Source organism: Phasianus colchicus, chromosome Z, assembly GCF_987193195.1.
Source record: "Phasianus colchicus chromosome Z, bPhaCol1.hap1.1, whole genome shotgun sequence".
Lineage (NCBI taxonomy): Eukaryota > Metazoa > Chordata > Aves > Galliformes > Phasianidae > Phasianus > Phasianus colchicus.
Window position 1 is genome coordinate 37,318,544 of NC_143476.1, and position 18,457 is coordinate 37,337,000.

Sequence of the window (18,457 nt, forward strand, 5' to 3'; positions counted from 1 at the left end):
ATCCAAACTCTCGAAATGGATAAAACTCTTTCTACTGATGCTAGGGATGCCAGTGTTTTCCAGCCATTATCTAGGTGGAACTGAAGGAGCTGGTCAGTGCACAGAACTCTTTGGCTAAATGCCCTCTCTTGCTACACCATCTTTAGAGTCCTATGTCTGTGTTCACAGCTCTGGCAAGACTTTGAACCTGGTTGCCTTGGGTATCAGCCAGACCCAAGGGATATGATAATACTTCTGAAATGGGTAGTTCCATTATGAACTGGTGCTAGCTTTGTTCTTTGAAATGGCTGAGTCCTGGCTCCCTAGGAAAGTCTGGATTTCTAGGATGTGGGAATCATGTGTGAGCCTAGTCTTGGCTGCTCACTGAAAACTCTGACGAGAGGCAGATGATAAAGTCTTCTTTGCACTGAGCCTGCTCTGGTGCTCAGAGCTGGTCTCCACAGCATTTCACACCATAGCTGGAGAACAAGTTGGGCTCAACTAATCATTAAGAATTTCTTGGGGAGCAAATCCTCTTCTCTCACTTCTTTAATGAATGCCACAAATATCGGTGCTTTGCCCGAGCATACGTAATACAAAACATCCTGTGCTTCAGATCCCTGATTGATTTAATGTAAGCCATGCCCCCTTTGGTTTGTAGGGACTGGACAATGCCAAATACTGCTTTTCTTTTTCTGTGTGTTTCAGCTTTGGTTATTTTATAAAATATGCCTGTGTCAGTACTTAAGCATGTTGGAATATGCTGGGCTTGCTTAATGATAAAAAAAATACTCCCCTAATTCTTTGTTACTGTTCTCATTATAAGGTAATTGATGAGTCTGTATTTCAACAGTGAAGCTCACCTCATTATTTTGTAGTATTCAGATGGATTTGTTGCTGGTTGCCTTTTTTCAAGCTCAGTAGGAGGATATGAAGTGCATTGACTGATATGTAACTCTTCGGCTGAAACAAGTCAAGAAGATAAAGTGGAGATCAAAGCTGCTGATTTTACTCCATATGCAGAGTGTTATTCTCAAAAGCTAAAGATACCTCAGCAAGTAGTTTGACATTCATGGAAAGAACAAATTAAGGTTTTTTGATGTGGACATTAAGAAAAATGATACATCAGTTTCCCCGATTACCAGGAAAAGAAAAGTATGAAAGAAGCTAATTGCAAGGTGGTATAAGGCAAGAAATGTAAAAAAATTGGCAGTACGTACCTCATACTTTCCATGTACAAAGTGGCATACAGAGTGGAGGCACTTTGTATATCCATATAAGCCTTCACAGATATAGAGATGCCTTTCTTTTTTAATCTTCTAATGCTTCTCTGAAAACCATGGAAACCCTGTCCACATTTTTCCTGGAAATGATATTTCACTTTCCCTCCTCAGATGAAAGAAAAAAGTGAACTTCTGCAAGTTCTCATGATTGACCTCTAAGGAAATTGTTAGACACAAACAGGAAACCTGCCCCTATTCTCACACCATACGTAGGTGAACTTCTGTGTCACTCACATCCTTTTCACACATTCTGTTTAATAAATGCCATTATTTAAGGTTGTTTTAGTTGAATTAGGTCACATGTCTTTTAAGTCCTGGAAAGATGAGCAGCAAATGGATGAGGTGCTGAGGAGGTGCCCATTCTTTATTTCTGGCTGTGCACTTGTCCCACCTCAGTGGTATCTCTCTGCCTTATGTTCCTGCTGAAAAATAATCATTTTTTTGTCATTGTTGGCAAAACTGTTGTCTCAGAAGACATAAACACTTCTGCACTGAACCTGGAACACACAGAGCATGGAGAAGTATGTGACCTTTTGTCACAAAACAGCCCTCTTGCCTTGCAGTTTCTATACATGCAATGATGGACAGTTTCAGGGAGTAACAGTAGAGATGATCTCCCATACACGGTGGTTAAAACCTGTTTCCACTATCCTACCCTCTACTGCTTAAACTGAAATCACAGATAGATTTTCAAGTTAGTATTGTACTGGCATAGCAGCATCCCATTATAGCTGTTGTCCTTGGATGTCTGTACTCTCCTCCAGGCACCCACGCAATTATGATTCATGTCCAGTGCATTTTGAAGACAGTCCTCAGAACTTAAGAGAAGGATGAGTAGTTTGTTGGTCTTCTTTCTGCAAGTCATCTGTGGCTGATACTTGGATGAAAATGAAGACATCTAAGCTAATAAAAATTAGATGACCCAGGGTGTGGTGAGGAACCTGACTACTTTAGGCCAGATATCTAAATTGTGGGTGGATTATATTAAGAGGCATGAATCCTGTTTTTGTTCTAATATGTTGACCAAATCAGCTTAGTACCATGGTAATTCAGCTTACCTGTGCATGTGTGGGAAGAGAACAAGATCTTTAAATAGTTAAAGATTTGTAAAGATGGGGTATAAAATAGGTGGTGTCTCAGTGACTTTCATCTGTTGTCTACTTACTGCTTGAATGCTTATTTCAAGACTTGTCTGCCTACTTCAAATCTTTGACTGTACTGGAGTTTAAAGGAATGTTTTGTGAACCTACCAAAAACCCAACAACTTGAGTTTTTAATTTCAATTGGTGTCAACATGTACTTTACTTAAACTTACAAATGCAGCAAAGCAAGGAAAACTTGTTTTTCTCTCTTAGTTCTTTTCAAAGGGGTAACTTTTTGAGTGCTGATCTGTTCATGTCAGTAAATGGAGCCAAACTTCATCTGCTAGAGTTAGCCTCATTTTCTGGAGCGCAGGTGGTTCCAGAAGCCTCTGCTGAGATACCTGGTCCCCTGGCAGAGACATGGAGATTTGCCTGATTTAATGCTGGCAGCTCGCTACATTCATATGCATATCATCAGTCATATTGTTTCTTCATTTTGGCCTTTCACACACCACCAGAAAGAAAAGAAGCATTTATTTCAGTGAAAAGTGCGATTCTGGAAATGTAAGTTATCAGCAAGCTGCAGGCATGGCTTGCTCTCCCCTAAAATTAATTGTAGCTCACTTTTATTTAGCACGTGGTATTGTCCATTTAATTTAGCACTGAAGTTTTAGAAGGATTTCTGGAGCATCGTTTACAATTTCATTATCCACTTTCAAGAGCAAAAAACAGCATAAGTGAGCAAACATTTAATTCAGCAACAGCAGAGAACATGCCAATTAAGCAGCGATAAAGGAATCCTACTAAGCTATTTCAGAAATTGCTTCTCAGACTTGAAGTGTGCATTCTTCAAATAAACATTGGTACTCTTTTCCCAGAAAGAAACATTTAGTATTTATCATCAACATTAACGGGCCTGTGAGAATTTTGTTGGCCAATGACAAGACCGCACTATGATTGAAGTAGTTTTGAGATGCAGTTACATAACTTTCTTCCTGTTGCATAAAGTCTTCCTAATTTCAGTTTATCTAAAAAAAAAAAAAAAAAAAAAAAAAAAATTACAGAACATTCAACTTACTTATTCATAGATTAATGTGGGTGGATCTTGTGCAGACAATACAATCAGGAGTCTTCACACAAGTCTGCTGAGATCCATGCTAAGAAATGTAAGTTTTCTGATTTTTTTTTTACTATATATTCAAAAGAAGAGATAGTTATCTAAGATACAACTGCTTCATGAAGCATATGAAGTTATACATTTGTACATAGACTTTGTGCTAATACATATTAACATGCTGTTTTTAGCTGGAAAAGTAATTTTTTTTTCTGAATTCTCAACGATGTGCTAATGTTTGTTGTGAAACCTCTCTTTTTATTGAAGCCCAAGATTTCCTGTGCAGCTGTCTTTTCATTTTTTCCCCCCACTGGAAGAAAGAATTAACGTACTATTCAGAAAGGAAGAATCTTTGCGAGGAAATAGGGATCCATCAGTGTGAGTGGCACAGCCCCTTGTCCTGAGGAGAGAATGAGGGCTCCTCTCTGGCTTGGTTTGGGCAGAGGTAACACCTGCATTCCTGGACACCACATCTCTTGGTTCTTTACTGAGGTGGAACCTTCTTAGTCACAGTGAACGAAATCTGCAGGCTGCAGCCCTGTGTGGTTTACGGCAAAGCATATGAATTGAATGGACCACCTTTTCAGCTGGCACATCACTCCTGATCATTTTTTATGCTATCAGTTGTCACCAATAGCATAAAAATGGAAACCGGGGCTAAAATGTTCATGTTGCTCAGTGTATTTCTGTGTCCATGACATACCCAAGCAGCTCTACTATCTGCTCAACACTTACTAAGGTGGAGCTTGTTGGTTTGACCTCACTGACACTGATGGGATTATTTGCCCCACTTAAGGGGCGTGCAGGCTATTTGTATAGGTCTGGGCTTTAATCTGCTAGGAGAGGCCTCTCTTCCCATTCTTCCCCCTTTTCTTGCACTACAGATTTCACCTCCTAGCATTAGGCATGCTCTGCCTGCTACAAAATGTGTTGTCCAGTCACAGTTACAGCTGGAAAATGATAGTACAGAAGACAGAGTGTGTTATCATGCGCCTGAGAGCCTCTAGAAATGTGAAGGTACAGCTGGACGACTGCAGCTGTTGCAAAAAGATAAGTATGGTTATCAAACTGCCTAGCTAGCCAAGTATTTAAATAGTACGGGCTTTTTTTTTTCTTTTTCTTTTTTTTTTTTTGCCTGTATTTGAGTTATGCTGCTGGCTCATGCTTTATGTTGAAAACTGGTATATATTTAGTCTTAACTGCAGTTCATCATTTCTTAAATATTTCAATGAATTTTGGCTACTTTGCTACTTGTATCAACATAAGTATGGAGTCAAAACACCATTTGGAAAAAAGGACTAGGAAGAAATCTCAATCAAAAAAATTAGTATGTTGACTAAAAACATATTGTCGTATTGTCTGTAATTACTAACAGCCAAAGATTTTAAGACTAAAGTCACACCAAAAGATGAAGTAAACACTGTCCCTATCTGCTGGCAATATTCTGCTCTCAGCTGCTGTTATCATTTCGAAATAATCCTCATCTGAGTGGAAGAGAATACCTTCTGCTGCACCTCAGCATGAATACTGTCCTCTTGTTCTTCCGTGCGATGACTTGTCATAGAGGAGGAAGCTCAAGGAGCTCACTGCATATGTTCTGCCATCTTACCAAGTTCAGAAATTGCCTTCAGAGAAGTCCTGCATGGTCACAAATCTGTACTCAGTTAAAAGATTGCTGTGACATTATTATTAGAAATCGCTGCAGCAACAGCTTGCCAAATGAACCGTTAAAAGCAAACCAGATTCACTGAACCACAATAAAATTCATTAAAGCTTGCTTTGGGCAACATATGGTCTTTGAAGGTCTTTATCTTTTTAACCATTCATTTCTTCCTGTGTCTGTGGCAAAGCCTTCTATTTCTCTGAATGTAAATACTAATTACACATTCCTTTTAGTGACATGATCATTTGGTGGTGTGTCATTGTTAAATCAGTCTATAGATGTACATAATTGTGAATTAGGTGTGAGGAAAAAAAAGGCCTCTAAAATAAATGTTATATTCTTTCTGCTTGGGGAAATCTGCATAAAACTTTTTTCTTGTTGGTCTTTAGGTTGAAGTTTCATAGATGCAAAGCCATTTTTAGTTCAGATGACAAAACAGAAGGTCCAAATCCAATCCTTGTAAACAGAGGACTCACAATTTTCAACCCACTGTGCAAAATGCAGACAGTAGCTTGCCTGTGCTTTGAAGCATATGCCAACACTGCCGCCTAGCTTCTGCAGAGGCTTTTGTATGGTACTGCTTCATTTTAGCTGATCACATTTATGTGCTTTGTAGCTTTATCAAGTCACTGGCAGTGGCCAGAGTAACACTGGTTTCTGTTCAGATCTATGTATTCCTTTTCACCATGATATATAAAATGCACACTGCGTGGGATAAGTGATGGCAGATGATTGCAGCAAACAGGGGAAGAAACCTGTAGTAACAGTGCATTCAGAAACCACCCTGCTCGCATTTGAAATAAAGAATTGCAGCTCTTCAATCCAAATTTTTGTGTGATTTTTTGGCAGCATCACCACTCAGACAAGCCAGTCCTATGTTCTGTTTTTAATCAGGAAGCCTTGGTAATGTCTCCCAACACACAGCACCCTGTTTATTTCCGGTGTCTTCCACTGTACTGTGCCTCTCTCTTACCCTTTTTTCTGCTCCTGTGCCATACACCCTTTTTTGTCTTTCACCACAAAACCTGCAATACTGTCTTTAGGACAATATACATTTCATGGACAGTCAATACCAAAATTTTTTTAAAAATTGGTAGGCATCCTTTTACCAAGCTGTGTATATTTACCAAAATCTGTATTTATACTGCTTTTAGGATTCAGGTAATCTTGCATGAAAAACAGACAGGACAATAAAAGTATACAATTATTGAGCAGACAAAGGGCACTGTTAAGCTGTGATTTGAACTCGAGTAATTCCTCCATTTTCAAACAGTCTGTAATGCAGGAATTAAGCAATTATATTCCTGCTTCCTTGCTGTTATAATTTGGGAGAAATTGTTTATCACCGGTAGATTAAGGTGATTTAAGGCAGAACTCAGCCCACCATTTTCCACTTGGCTGATTATTTTATTTCCCTTTTTTGACATTTTTTCAACTGTCTTCATTAAATAACTCATCTACAACATTAGCTATGCTTACATACTCTTGTCAGCCTTGTAATTAACATGTATCCATGGGTACTAACATGAGGCATGGATGTATTTGAAAGGGAATCCTTTGTATCTGCAGAAGCAGCTATTAGTGTGACTGCATTCCTGGATGAATCAGTTAATCATTTCATTAACTTAAAGTGCCTCTTAGCGATGCTAATCAAAAGCATCAAAATCACAATCTTCTCAAACAACCCCCTGAAACCTAAGCAAACAAAACACTTCATGACTAACAAACATGCATGTTGCTGTCATAAACAGGGCAACACTTTACTTAAAAAATAAATAAAAAGATCTGAAGGGTGTTAATGACCATTATGAATATGTTCCTTTAGGGATGAAAGGCATAAGAACAGCCATCTCAGGTGATAGCATCCAAATGGTTCATACTGCCTAAACCTAGTTTTTGCTTGCTTTGGACAGGAAATGTTTTCTGCTCTTCACTGCATCTTTGTGGGTAAGGAGAGCTGACTGCTCCCAGCTGGATGCTAAGCATGGGTCTGGGTCCTTCCTGCCACACCTTCAATGCAAGCGTAAGGGATTTGCATGTGTTCCTTTAGAGAGGGGTGCATCTGATTTTAATTCTTTCTGACAAAGCTGCTACCGCTAGGCAAGCAGCAGAGGCCAGCAGAAAGTTCGAGTGATGGAAACTGCAAGCTGTGCCCTCCCCACTATTCTTGAAAGAGGCATTTCCCCACCTCTGCAGAGACTTTCATCCCACTCCTTCACTACCTGAGCGAGCTGTTTTGTGCTCCTGTCATCACCTTGGCATGGCTTCAGCTCACATCTGGACAGAGCACTGAGGATTTCCACAGTCAACAGTGACTCAGGCGTGCTGCTGCATAGGACAGAGAAAAGGAAGGACATGGCAAGGCACAGAAGCTCTTGAGACTCAGTTTTGAACCTGCAGAACACCACACTGCTTTTTTAGTTCTTTTTTTAGTTAGGATAATACAGTAATTTTGGATAATCTTTCTGCCTCCTTGTTGTTACAGGGCAAAAGTGTATTCAGCTGCAGGAAGTTTCTGGGCATCTTGTATCTTTGATGTGAGCAGCTGTGGGCTCACACTGCCAGTGATCAGGGACAAGGAGCAGCTCCAGCTTTTTCGAGGCTACTGGAGATGCTTCCCTCAGCACACGTCTGCCACTCACTGCGAGCAGGGGAACTGCCTGGACTCAGAAGCAATGATGTGGAGTGCTTCTCCATCTGGTGGCTGCTCAACGGTAAAACAGCTTTGGGTGGAGGATGCTCAGCCTCTCTGCATAAAGACCTTTGTCACGGCACTGCTGAACCCATGACAGTTTTCATGTATTTGTGAGGATCTGTTAAAAATAAACAAACAAACAAAAAACAACACACACACACACACACAAAGAAAACAACACAAATTGAATGATCTAAATCACTGATTGATCTCTTTGCCACTGCAGTGGCTGACAAGGAACTGTCAGCCCACAGCCTCCATCTCCCATTTGACTGCCCTGCTGTCAGAGCAGCACCCACCTCGTCATGGAGCCTGAAGGCCAGGCATAGTGTCACGCCTCCTGCTCTGCTGCCAAAAAAGGCAGTTGGGCCAAAAGGCCTGATGGCTTGGGGAGCAAAGCTTGAAGAGGTTCGCAGGTCTGGTGAGGTGAATTAGCACAGTGCATGGTTTGGGAGAGGAATCATCAGGTTTCTGTTCTTCCCATCCATGCAGAAAAACACCTGGCCTTATGAGTCCCTCCATACTGTACTTGAGCTTCTCACAATACAAATTTTAGATGCTGTGACAAGAAATTGATTATGTTTAAGCTGGACATATCGTTGTTTGAACCATGTGTCCAGCTTATGAAACAAAATCTTTATGGTTGTTTGAACAATAATGAACAATACTGTACAATACTGCAACAAATCCCTTACACCTGTCCCAAATCTCTGTGCCCAGTCTCCACTCTTCTCCCTTGGAAAATGTGGAAAGCAATGAACATTACAGCTAAATACTTTGGATTGTTATTCTCTTTGCTGTGCTACCTCCCCCACCAAGAGCACCTTCAGCTACCCATTTGGTGACTCCAGAGTCACAGGACTCCAAGTGGCTCCCAGCTTACCTAAGAAATGACACACACAGCGCATTTAGGAAGTAGGCCAAATGAGACCCATCTGCATCGGTGTCCCTCCTGTTATGCTATCAAGAGAAGCAGGTAAGTATCCCGGTGGCAGTCATGGATGTAGTTAATGATTTCAGCCTTAGCTCCTTGGATAGGACTAGTGTATGTGTCCCAGGTGCAGCAATTGGCACAACTAGTACAAGTAAAGCAAAAGCAAGCACCAGCACCAGGACTGCAAGTCACAACATATATCTGGTATTGGCAAGCCAAAGTGTTAGCACCACTGCCAGACCCCAAGGGGAAACACATCTGCAGAGGAATGTAACTTGATAGCAAACTTTTAGGTTGTCTGGCTGGTAATACCTCTGCCCAGCAAATGGGCAAGGATACAGATGGGTAGAGAGGCCTGCCTGTGTGTGTGGAGAGGAGTGGAGTATCTGTAGGATAACAGCAGAGGCACGTGTGCATTTGGGATGACACCACGCTGGTGAGTATGAAAGAGTATGAAACCAATGAGCACGAGCCCTGCCAGAAGGACTTGGGGTACTGGTAGATGGCAAGCTGAACGTGAGCCAGCAGCATGCTCCTGTAGCTCAGAAAGCCAGCCGTATCCTGAGCTGCATCAAAATAAGCATAGGCAGCAAGTTGAGGAAGGTGATCCCGCCCTTCTACTCTGCACTGGTGAGACCTCAATTGGAGCACTGCATCCAGATGTGGAATACTCAGGACAGGAGAGATGTGGACCTGCTGGAGTGCAACTAGAGGAGGGCAACAAAAATGACCCAGGGGATGGAACACCGCACTTATGAGGACAGGCTGAGAGAGCTGGGACTGTTCAGCCTAGAAGGCATCAGGGAGACCTGAGAATGGCCTTTTAGAATCTGCATGGGGTACAGAAGGTGACAGACTTTTAGGCAGTGCCTGCTTTGACAGGAAAAGCAAAGACAGTTTTAAATTAAAAGATAAAGACTAGATGTAAGGAAAAAATTATTTACAAAAAGGGTGGTAAGGCACCAGCACAGGTTGCCCAGAGAGATGCTGGATGCCCCATCCTTGGAGACACTCAAAGACAGGCTAGACCCGGCTCTGACACCCTGATGGGGCTGTAGGTGTCCCTCTTCGTTGCAGGGGAGTTGGACTAGATGGCCTTTAACAGTCCCTTCCAACTCAAACAAAAGTGTGTTCCCACAGTTCTATACAAAGACGCTGTGGAAGACAGCCTGCTGACTGCAGCCTCGCTCTCTCTGCCTGCCCCTCCCTCCCCGAGACACGATGTAACAAAACAGCAAGGAGCGGACTTTTTTTTTTTTAAGTTTGTCGTTTTTTCATGAAAGCAGCTCAGCCTTTATTCGCCCAGTTGGCCACGCGGCTCCTCCCGTCCTCCGACGGCTCCCTCGGAGACCACGCCGCCGTCCTTCCGCCTCCGCTATGGGAGCCGAGGCACCGCCAGCTCGCTCTGCAGCTGCCGCCGCGCCGCCTCCCGCGCCCCGTACAGGACGTAGCCCCAGGAAAGCAGCACCAGAGCGGCCAGCACCTAGGAGGCCAAAGGTTAGTAACAGCCTCGAGCCGCCTCTCCCGGCACCCCTCGGCCCCCACGCACCAGGCGGTAGAGCGGGCGCGGATCCCGCCGTCCCTGCGGATCCATGGCGGGCGGCCGGCCGAAACCCAGCGCGCCCACCGCTCCCGTACGGCAGTACGGCGCCGCCGGGTAGAGCGGAAGTGACGTATAAAATCCTCGACCGGTTCCGCTAACGTCGGCACTGCTCTGCCCCGCTGGCGGTGGGGGCGGAGGCAATCGTTCCCGTGGCAACGCCACTTCCGCCGACGATGTCGGAGCTGCCGCGAGGTGTGGCGAAGGCCGCCCGCCGCCGCCGCCATCCCGCGGGGGAGGAGCGGCGGGACGGACCCGGCGGCGTTTGCAGCCGGCCTCGGCACGGGCTGAAGACGCCATCGGGCCGGACGCGGGCTCGGAGCGAGGGCTCGGCAGAGGTGAGCGCGGTTGTCGGCCCGGCGGGAGGTCCGGGGCGGACCCGTGTGGCGGAGCGTGTCCGTGCGGGCACCGCTGCGGGCCCGCGGCTGCCACTGGCGGTCGCGGCCGGCGGGAAGGGGGCTGCCGTGGAAGCAGCGTGGGCGCTCGTCTGCAGCGGTTCGCAGCGTCCAGGGCAGCGCTGGTCCTCTGCATAGAATAGGCGGATTTATTGCTCGCTACCGCCGACGGCCTGGCGGAACAAAGGGGCTGTGGGTCTATGGGTGGGTGCGGGGTAACGCCTGGCTGCGACATCACCCGAGCAAGAACGGTTCAGTGCGTTCCTGGACTAGTCTTCTGGTCCAGCAAGCTGTACAAGGTGCACTCAGCACTGTTGGACCAGCTAAATGCAAACAGAACCAATTTTTTTCAAAAGATAACAGTAGCTTCTCCCATCTTTTATATCTATGTGCTGGTTTTTTTTGGAAGTGTGCTTTGGAGGATTCTGTGTGAATCCTAAACTTACCAAAGTGGGGAGTGGGGGGAAGACAGACTTATGGTTTGTTGGTGTTACATCCACCAGCATCATTTAGGCTCCATTTGAATCTTGCAGCACTGGAAGACCTGATTTTAATGTGAAGAGAAGCAAGCAGAGTAGTTAAGTTGTGCTGCTTCTCTGTTTGGTATTCTCTCAGAATTAATGCTGGTGTTTTCAACCTTATCGGGTGACTGTTGTATGTTTCTGTGTATAGACTTAAATGCTTCTTTCTCTCAGGAAGAGTAGTGATCTTCTTGTTTATTTCTTTTGTAGAACGCAGCTAATGCAGCCAAGGAGTTTTCAGAAGACAGCAGCTTTTTGCCAAAGGCTAGCAACAGCAAGGTGCACCAGACCATGCCAACAGATGCCTCTCCTGACTCTAAGTGCCCCATTTGCTTGGACAGATTTGACAATGTTGCCTATCTAGATCGGTGCTTGCACAGATTCTGCTTCCGTTGTGTCCAGGAATGGTCAAAAAACAAAGCAGAATGCCCACTCTGCAAACAGCCTTTCTTCTCTATTTTCCATACAGTTCGTGCTGAAGATGATTTTAAGGAATACATACTCAGACCTTCAGAAAATGGTTCTTTTGCCAGCCCCGATGGCCGGAGATTTCGTTACCGTACCACCTTAACGAGGGAACGCCGCACTTCCTCTTACCATCGAGGCAGTTCCTCTTCTCGAAGGACGCTATCCCCTCCGGATAACGGGATTTTGTTTGAAGGGTTGTCAAGCCAACCTGTGCGGCAGAGAGATGGAGAGATCCAGCAAATGATAAGAAGGCTGGCCTCACGTAGGCAAGCTAGTGCAGAGGGCAGATCTCTGCGGCAGATCCAGGAGGAGGACATGATAAACTTCCGCAGAGCCCTGTACCGCACTGGCGTGCGTGTTCGTAGCATTCAAGATGGTGGGCGCTATCGAGACATTTCCGCAGAGTTTTTCCGCCACAACCCTGCCTGCCTACACAGGTTGGTTCCCTGGCTGAAGCGAGAGCTTACAGTCCTGTTTGGTGCCCATGGTTCTTTAGTTAATATTGTGCAACATATCATCATGAGTAATGTGACCAGGTATGATCTGGAAAGCCAGGCTTTTGCTGATGATTTAAAGCCATTCTTATTGAATCGGACTGAACACTTCCTACATGAATTCATCAGTTTTGCCCGATGTCCTTTTAACTTAGAGGCATATGATCAGCATGCCAATTATGACTGTCCCGCACCATCGTATGATGAAGGAAGCCACTCAGACTCATCGATTATTACAATCTCTCCAGATGAGGCAGATCCTCAAGGGCCAGAACACAGTTCATCCATGTCTGGGGTTGGTCAGGCCCCTTGGGATGATGAAACTCCAGGGCCTTCGTATTCCATTTCAGAAGAGGTTCGTGCCACTGTAGCTTCTCCTCTGGAGATGTCAGAAAGTTCTGATGAGGATTCAGCCAGGAAAAGAACCACACTGCATCCTCAGTTACAGGCTGGTATTGACTCCAATGAGAGTGACTCTTCATCAGACAATTGTGTTATCGTTGGGTATGTTAAACCCTTAGCTGAGAGGACACCAGAACTGGTTGAGCTGTCCTCAGACTCTGAGGAGTCCATCAGGGAGGAGAAGAGGGAGGATGTGAAGAAAGAGCAGTCAATGAAGGGTCGCAGCTGGAGTGACAGTGAAACAAGCAGGGCTTCATCACCTCACTCCCCCCTGTACAAGGAGAATGTGAGTAGTTGTAGGAGCTCCCTGTCCTCTGCAGCTGAGAAGACAGAGTCAAAGACTGATGAGAAGAACAAAGATAAAGTAAAAAGTCTTTCTCTACACAACTCAGTCTGGAGTCCAGTTCCAGAGACAGACATCATTTCTTCTCCCTATAGAAAAAATAAAAGTAAAGTAAAAAATTTATCTCCACTGGACTCAATCAGGAGCCTATCTCCAGAGACAGACACCATTTGCTCTCCTTATAGTAAGAACAAAGATAAAATAAAAGATCTGTCTCCACTGGACTCAGTCAGGAGCCTGTCTCCAGAAATGGACACTGTTTGTTCTCCTTACGGTCACCAATTGTCCAGAAAGAAAAACACCAGAAGTCCTCAGACTTATTCACAGAACAGTTGTGACAGTCATGGCCATCGGTCTAGGAGGGACCATTCTAGCAAATGCCAGTCTAAAAAGAGACGATCAAGAAGCAGAGATGGTAGTGAACATAGGAGCAAAAGAAGCAGGAGGAGGTCAAGAACTTGTGACACAAGCCTCTCCCTAAAAAGCCAGAGGGGCTCCCTTAGTCATGAGAGCACTACATCCAGAGAGGTAAGCAGATCACGATCACGTAGCAAAGGCCATGGCAAAAGGAGGTCAAGGAGCAGAGACAGTGATTATTACTATAGAAGAGACAATTACCAAAGTAGATACCAGTGGGGTTATGCCTTTTATAGTCGAAAGACCGTTGGAGATGGCTCCTCCTGCAGGAAGAGGACTCAGTCTAAGGCTCACTATTCAAGGCAATCTGCTAGTCCAGAATTCAGGATACAGTCTTTTACTGAAAGAACAGACCCACGTAGCCAGAGGGGATTGCATGAGAGACATTACTACTATTATGAACGATGCAGATCAAGGAGTCGATCAAGCACCAGGTCAAGGACACCTTCTGGAGGAACAGACAGATTGAAAAGTGAAAAGCCTGGTGGAAAGAGGAAGTACAAAACTCGGCACTTGGAGAATGCAGTGAAGGAGAGCACTAGTCTGGAGAGAGAAAAGAACCCCAAGAAAACTTTCTCAAAGTTTCGTGACTGCTGCAAAAATGAAGATAGCCTCTCAGACAATCGAGCAAGTAGTGAGACAAAGCATAAGAAAAAGAAGAAAAGGATGAGAAGTCCAAGCGTGGAAATAGTTTACGAAGGCAAAGTGACAGACACAATGAAGCATGTTAAGAAGAAAAAGAAAAAGCATAAGAGGAAACATCGAAAACATCACATGAGTAGCTCAACACATTCTTCTCCAGTGGTTATTACAATTGACAGTGATAGTAGCAAGGAGCCAGAAAGTACTGAATGTGATAGCAGTGTTACTTGGACTGGCACAACTCACTTGAATGAGAGGGAATGTGAGTCTTTATCTTCTTTCCTGGGGATTACAGGATGCGAAGATGTTTACAGAGTGAGTAAAGAAACTAGTGGAGTAGTGAAAAAATACAGTACTCCTACCAGAGGAATGGACTTAGATGGTGACATTAGAAATACTGGAGGTGAGCTTGTGGAAGCAACAGAAGGAGCTAATCGAAGTCTTGACTTGGCTGATACAGCAAGCAGTAACACGGAAATTGTAGTCAGTCACAGTCAAGAAGCACAAGCAGCACCGTCTGGTCAACTGTCTTCCCCTAGGACTTCCTTACTAGGACATCCAGAGAGACCACCACTGATACTAAGACTGCCAAAGAGACTTGTCAACAGATCTTGTTGGTTTGAGTCCCTTGAAAAAAACATGTAGCATATTTTATGCTGAACAATACTTAAAATTGTGAATTTATTTCTGATTATGTTTTTCTCCTATAAGAACAAAGCACCAGGTGTTTTTCTGTGTGTGTGTGTGTGTGTTTAAAAGTGTCTGGGAAATGTTTAAACCCATTGAACGTTCATGCACTTTTATGTCAAGTAAGTATAGGAGTATAGGAGCTTGATGATCTTTTAAGATCTCTTTGGAAGCTAGAATTTTGTAAAGCCATCCTGTATGTAATATACATCCACAGAGTACTTCAGAGCTGTGTTTTAAAAAAAAAAAAAAAAAAAAATCATAAACCAAAAGACAATGAATATACTTTATGGGGATTGCTCTTGTTACAGAGGAAGGTTGCTTAGTTCATAAAACATGAATCAGGCTAAATTGTACTTTCATTTTGATCTGTGGTGTTTAAGTTGATCTCTGTGGAAAAGCAGTAAGCTATTTCTACGTACATACTGAACGGCACTTCCAGTAACATGAGTTATGTGAATATCTTAATAAAGCAATAAGAGTTTTTGTTTAAAAAAATGAATGTAAATCCATTTGTGCTGAGAGGGGTACTCCAGACTGGAAGATTATCAGGTTTCAACTCTCACTGAAAGCAGGAACACTTTTGATCACATTCTTCAGGATCTGTCTAGTTTTAAATGTTCAACAGCTTCTCTGTGCTACCTCTTCTAATGTCAGACTACTCCCATGGGATTTTTTTTCTCCGTGTGTCCTTCTCATGTTTCTATGTGCCAACTCACATCCTGTTACTGTGCAACACTGGCAGCTCCTCCTGAGCTCACTGCTTTCAGCCTCTCCCCAGCTCAGCCCCCTGGTTGTTGTGCTGTCTGTGTGTACAAGGTATGGGGCCAGGCAGGGTCAGAGTCTCTAGGTCTGGGTGCAGCAACTGTTTTCTGTGTGGATTCCAGAAGTTGCCTTCTGTAAAGCTGCCTTCCTGTGTGGTGGATATGATCATGGCTGGCCTCCAGATGTCCATACAGCCACTGTCACATCCCACCCTTGCCAGGACAGGGAGAAAATAGGATGAAAAATGGACACAAGGTGGAAATGGACACAAGGAGATCAGTTGCAATTACTGTCAAACTCAGCTCAGGGATTAATTTAATTTACTTTCAGTTAAAATTAGAGTAGAATGGTGAAAAACAAAAACGTATATTCACTTTCTCCCCCTATTTTCCCTTCCCAGGCACAGCTTCATTCTTGACACTTCTGCTTCTTCCTGAGCAGCGCAAGTGGTGGTGGAGGGTGGCTGCAGTCAGTCTGTAATAATTTTTGTCTCTGTTGTTTGCTTCTTCCTCACTCTATTTCTCTTCTTCCACATGGATCTTTCCCACAGGGCACAGTGCTTCAGGAACAGTCACAGAATCACAGAATTGTAGAGGCTAGAAGGGACCTCTGAAGATCTAGTCCAACCCCCTGCTAAAGCAGGTTTCCTACAGTAGGTTCCATAGGAAGGCATCTAGGCGGGCTTTGAATATCTCAAGAGAAGGAGACTCCACAACTCCTATGGGCAGCCTATTCCAATGCTCTGTTGCCTTCCACATAAATAAGGTTTTCCTCATTTGAGATAGAACTTAAAATGTTCCTGTTTGCACCCACTGCCCCTTGCTCTTTCAGTAGGCATCACTGAGAAGAGCCCCAGCCCATACTCTTGGCTCCCACCCATTTGGTTATTTATAAGCACTGATAAGATCTCCCCCTCGTCCTTCTCCAGGTTAAACAGTCCCTGGTCTCTCAGCCTATCCTCATAAGGGTGGTGCTGCAGGCCTCTAACCATCTTTGTGACTTTCTGCTGGACTCTCTAGAAGTTCCCTATCTTTCTTGAACTGGGGAGACCAGAATTGGGAATGATACTCCATGTGTTGCCTCCCCAGGGCAGAGTGGATGGGGAGGATCACCTCCCTCACTTTGCTAGCCATTATCTTTTAATACATCCCAGGACATCACTGGCTGACTTGGCCTTAAGGGCACACTGCTGACTCATGACCATCCCGTTGTCTACCAGGGCCCCTAAATCCCCAGAGCACCCTTCCAGCAGGATATCTCCTAACTTGTACTGACGCATGTGATTATTCCTCCCCAGGTGTAGCACTCTACACTTGCCCTTATTGAACCTCATAAATTTCCACTTGTTCCCACTCGCCAACCTGCCCAGGACTTGCTGAATGGCAGCACAGCCTTCCGGTGTCTCAGCTTCATATCACTAGAAAATTTGCTAAAGATGCATTCTATTCATTCATCCAGGTCATTGATGAAGTCATTGAACAATGCTGACTCCTGGGGAACCCTGCTAGATACAGGCCTTCAGCTAGATTCTGTGCTACTAATCACAACACACCAAGCTCTGCCAATTAACCAGATCTCAATCCATCTTACTGTCTACTTCTCTATTCAGTGCTCCTTCAGCTTACTTACAAGAATGTAATGGGAGACAATGTCAAAAGCCATGCTGGAGTCTGGCGTGGGACAGATCCTTCAGCTGCCACTACTACCAGTTCCTTACTATGTACATCCCATGCACTTTGGCTTGGCAAATGTGGATTCCCTGTGCCAGATGCTAGTGTGTGCAAACGTGGTGAGGAGGGCACTGACAGCATGGAGAATGGTTTGGTATATAAATCCTGAAGAGAATCATTTTATTATGCCACTGAAAATGTGTTGCAGATCTCCAATATCTGCAAAGCACAGAGATTTTATTACCCTTCTGGATAAGGTGACGCCACACCCTTGACTACAAAAGCTCCTTAGGCAGCAAGATCTGCTGTTATGCATTTCAGCAAGAAAAACATTGCTTTGTTGCTTTCCTGGAGAGTATCTACTCAAAGTTGGCCAGATACAACATGAGACTGAAAGTTTCTGATTTCAAGGAACATCACTGCTTCAAGGTACGCTGTCAGTATATCCTGAGCTTTTTCTATGATTTTATCCTGTCTGGTACCTAGGCCTGTTGCAAAAAAGAAAACAATAATAATAAAGGTCTGGAGCACCTTTCCTGCTGTTGTGGTTTAACCCAGCAGGCAGTTAAGCACCACACAGCTGTTATCCCAGTGGTACAAGGGAGAGAATTGGGGAAAAAAAGTAGAACTCATAGGCAGAAAGAAATATTTTTACCAAGACACAAAAAGAGGAGGAAAAAAAAAAATGGGAATGATAATTATACATCCTGAACAAGGACTTATGCAGTAAAATGAAAATCTTGAGGAATGTCTGTATGTCAAACAGGCCTCTTTGCTAGGCTACTTACAGCTGCAGTACATCTATCATCGTTTGCCAGGCTGAGGATGGGTCCTAGATGTTTCAGATTCTCAAAAGAGAGCACTCTTAGAAGCTCTTTGGGTAGATATATGATGTCTTGAAGTAACAGAGAGACATTTTCTTGATGAATGAACATCTCAGAGACGGAAGTCTGAAGCAAACAGTCCAGAAAATAACTGTGTGTGTAGAAGAGATCATTCAAAGTGATAACAGTAATATTTTAATTTTTTTGCACTGTAAGTTATGTGATTAGTTTATGTTTAATAATTCATATTCTAATTAGTTTATCTGATTATTTCAGAAAATCTTAGTGGCTTTTGCCCAGCGGAAAAACACTGAACAAATATCTAGTCATTATCTCTAGAATTCCTAGTTATATATGTGATTGTTATATCTCTTCCTCTTTTCCTTTTCCCTTCTCCTTCTCATTCCCTTTTCCTTCTACTTCCTTTTCGCTTCCTCTTCTCCTTCTCATTCCCCTTCTTTTTCTCTTTCCCTTCCCCT

The 18,457-nt window shown here is 44.0% G+C and overlaps 1 protein-coding gene and 1 long non-coding RNA gene across 4 annotated transcripts; one reads left to right on the forward strand and one right to left on the reverse strand.

Moving 5' to 3' along the window:
* Nucleotides 1–860: 860 nt before the first annotated feature.
* Nucleotides 861–10,488, reverse strand: LOC149912871 (uncharacterized). 3 transcript variants are annotated; one of them, XR_016461560.1, is made up of 4 exons: nucleotides 10,300–10,488; nucleotides 8,116–10,233; nucleotides 1,200–7,934; nucleotides 861–942 (listed from the first exon to the last, which is right to left on the reverse strand). It is a non-coding gene; the product is annotated as an uncharacterized LOC149912871 (long non-coding RNA). The 3 variants fall into 3 exon arrangements; XR_016461562.1 differs by lacking the exon at nucleotides 861–942 and having other exon boundaries at nucleotides 3,831–3,996; nucleotides 4,961–7,934; XR_016461561.1 differs by lacking the exon at nucleotides 861–942 and having other exon boundaries at nucleotides 4,607–5,096; nucleotides 7,344–7,934.
* A 38-nt stretch (nucleotides 10,489–10,526) lies between these two features.
* LOC116239744 (E3 ubiquitin-protein ligase Topors-like) lies at nucleotides 10,527–17,583 on the forward strand. Its single transcript, XM_031609935.2, has 2 exons — nucleotides 10,527–10,688; nucleotides 11,477–17,583. Exons 1-2 carry the CDS (start codon nucleotides 10,527–10,529, stop codon nucleotides 14,675–14,677), a joined length of 3,363 nt encoding a protein of 1,120 aa, XP_031465795.2. The 3' UTR covers nucleotides 14,678–17,583.
* The last annotated feature ends 874 nt before the right edge of the window (nucleotides 17,584–18,457 follow it).

What these genes read in the sequence shown, in the direction of transcription:
- LOC116239744 (XM_031609935.2), top strand. Translation starts at nt 10,527, where the DNA reads ATGTCGGAGCTGCCGCGAGGTGTGGCGAAGGCCGCCCGCCGCCGCCGC. An exon ending in GGAGCGAGGGCTCGGCAGAG is followed by an intron (nt 10,689 to 11,476) that starts GTGAGCGCGGTT and finishes TTTCTTTTGTAG; the next exon opens with AACGCAGCTAATGCAGCCAA.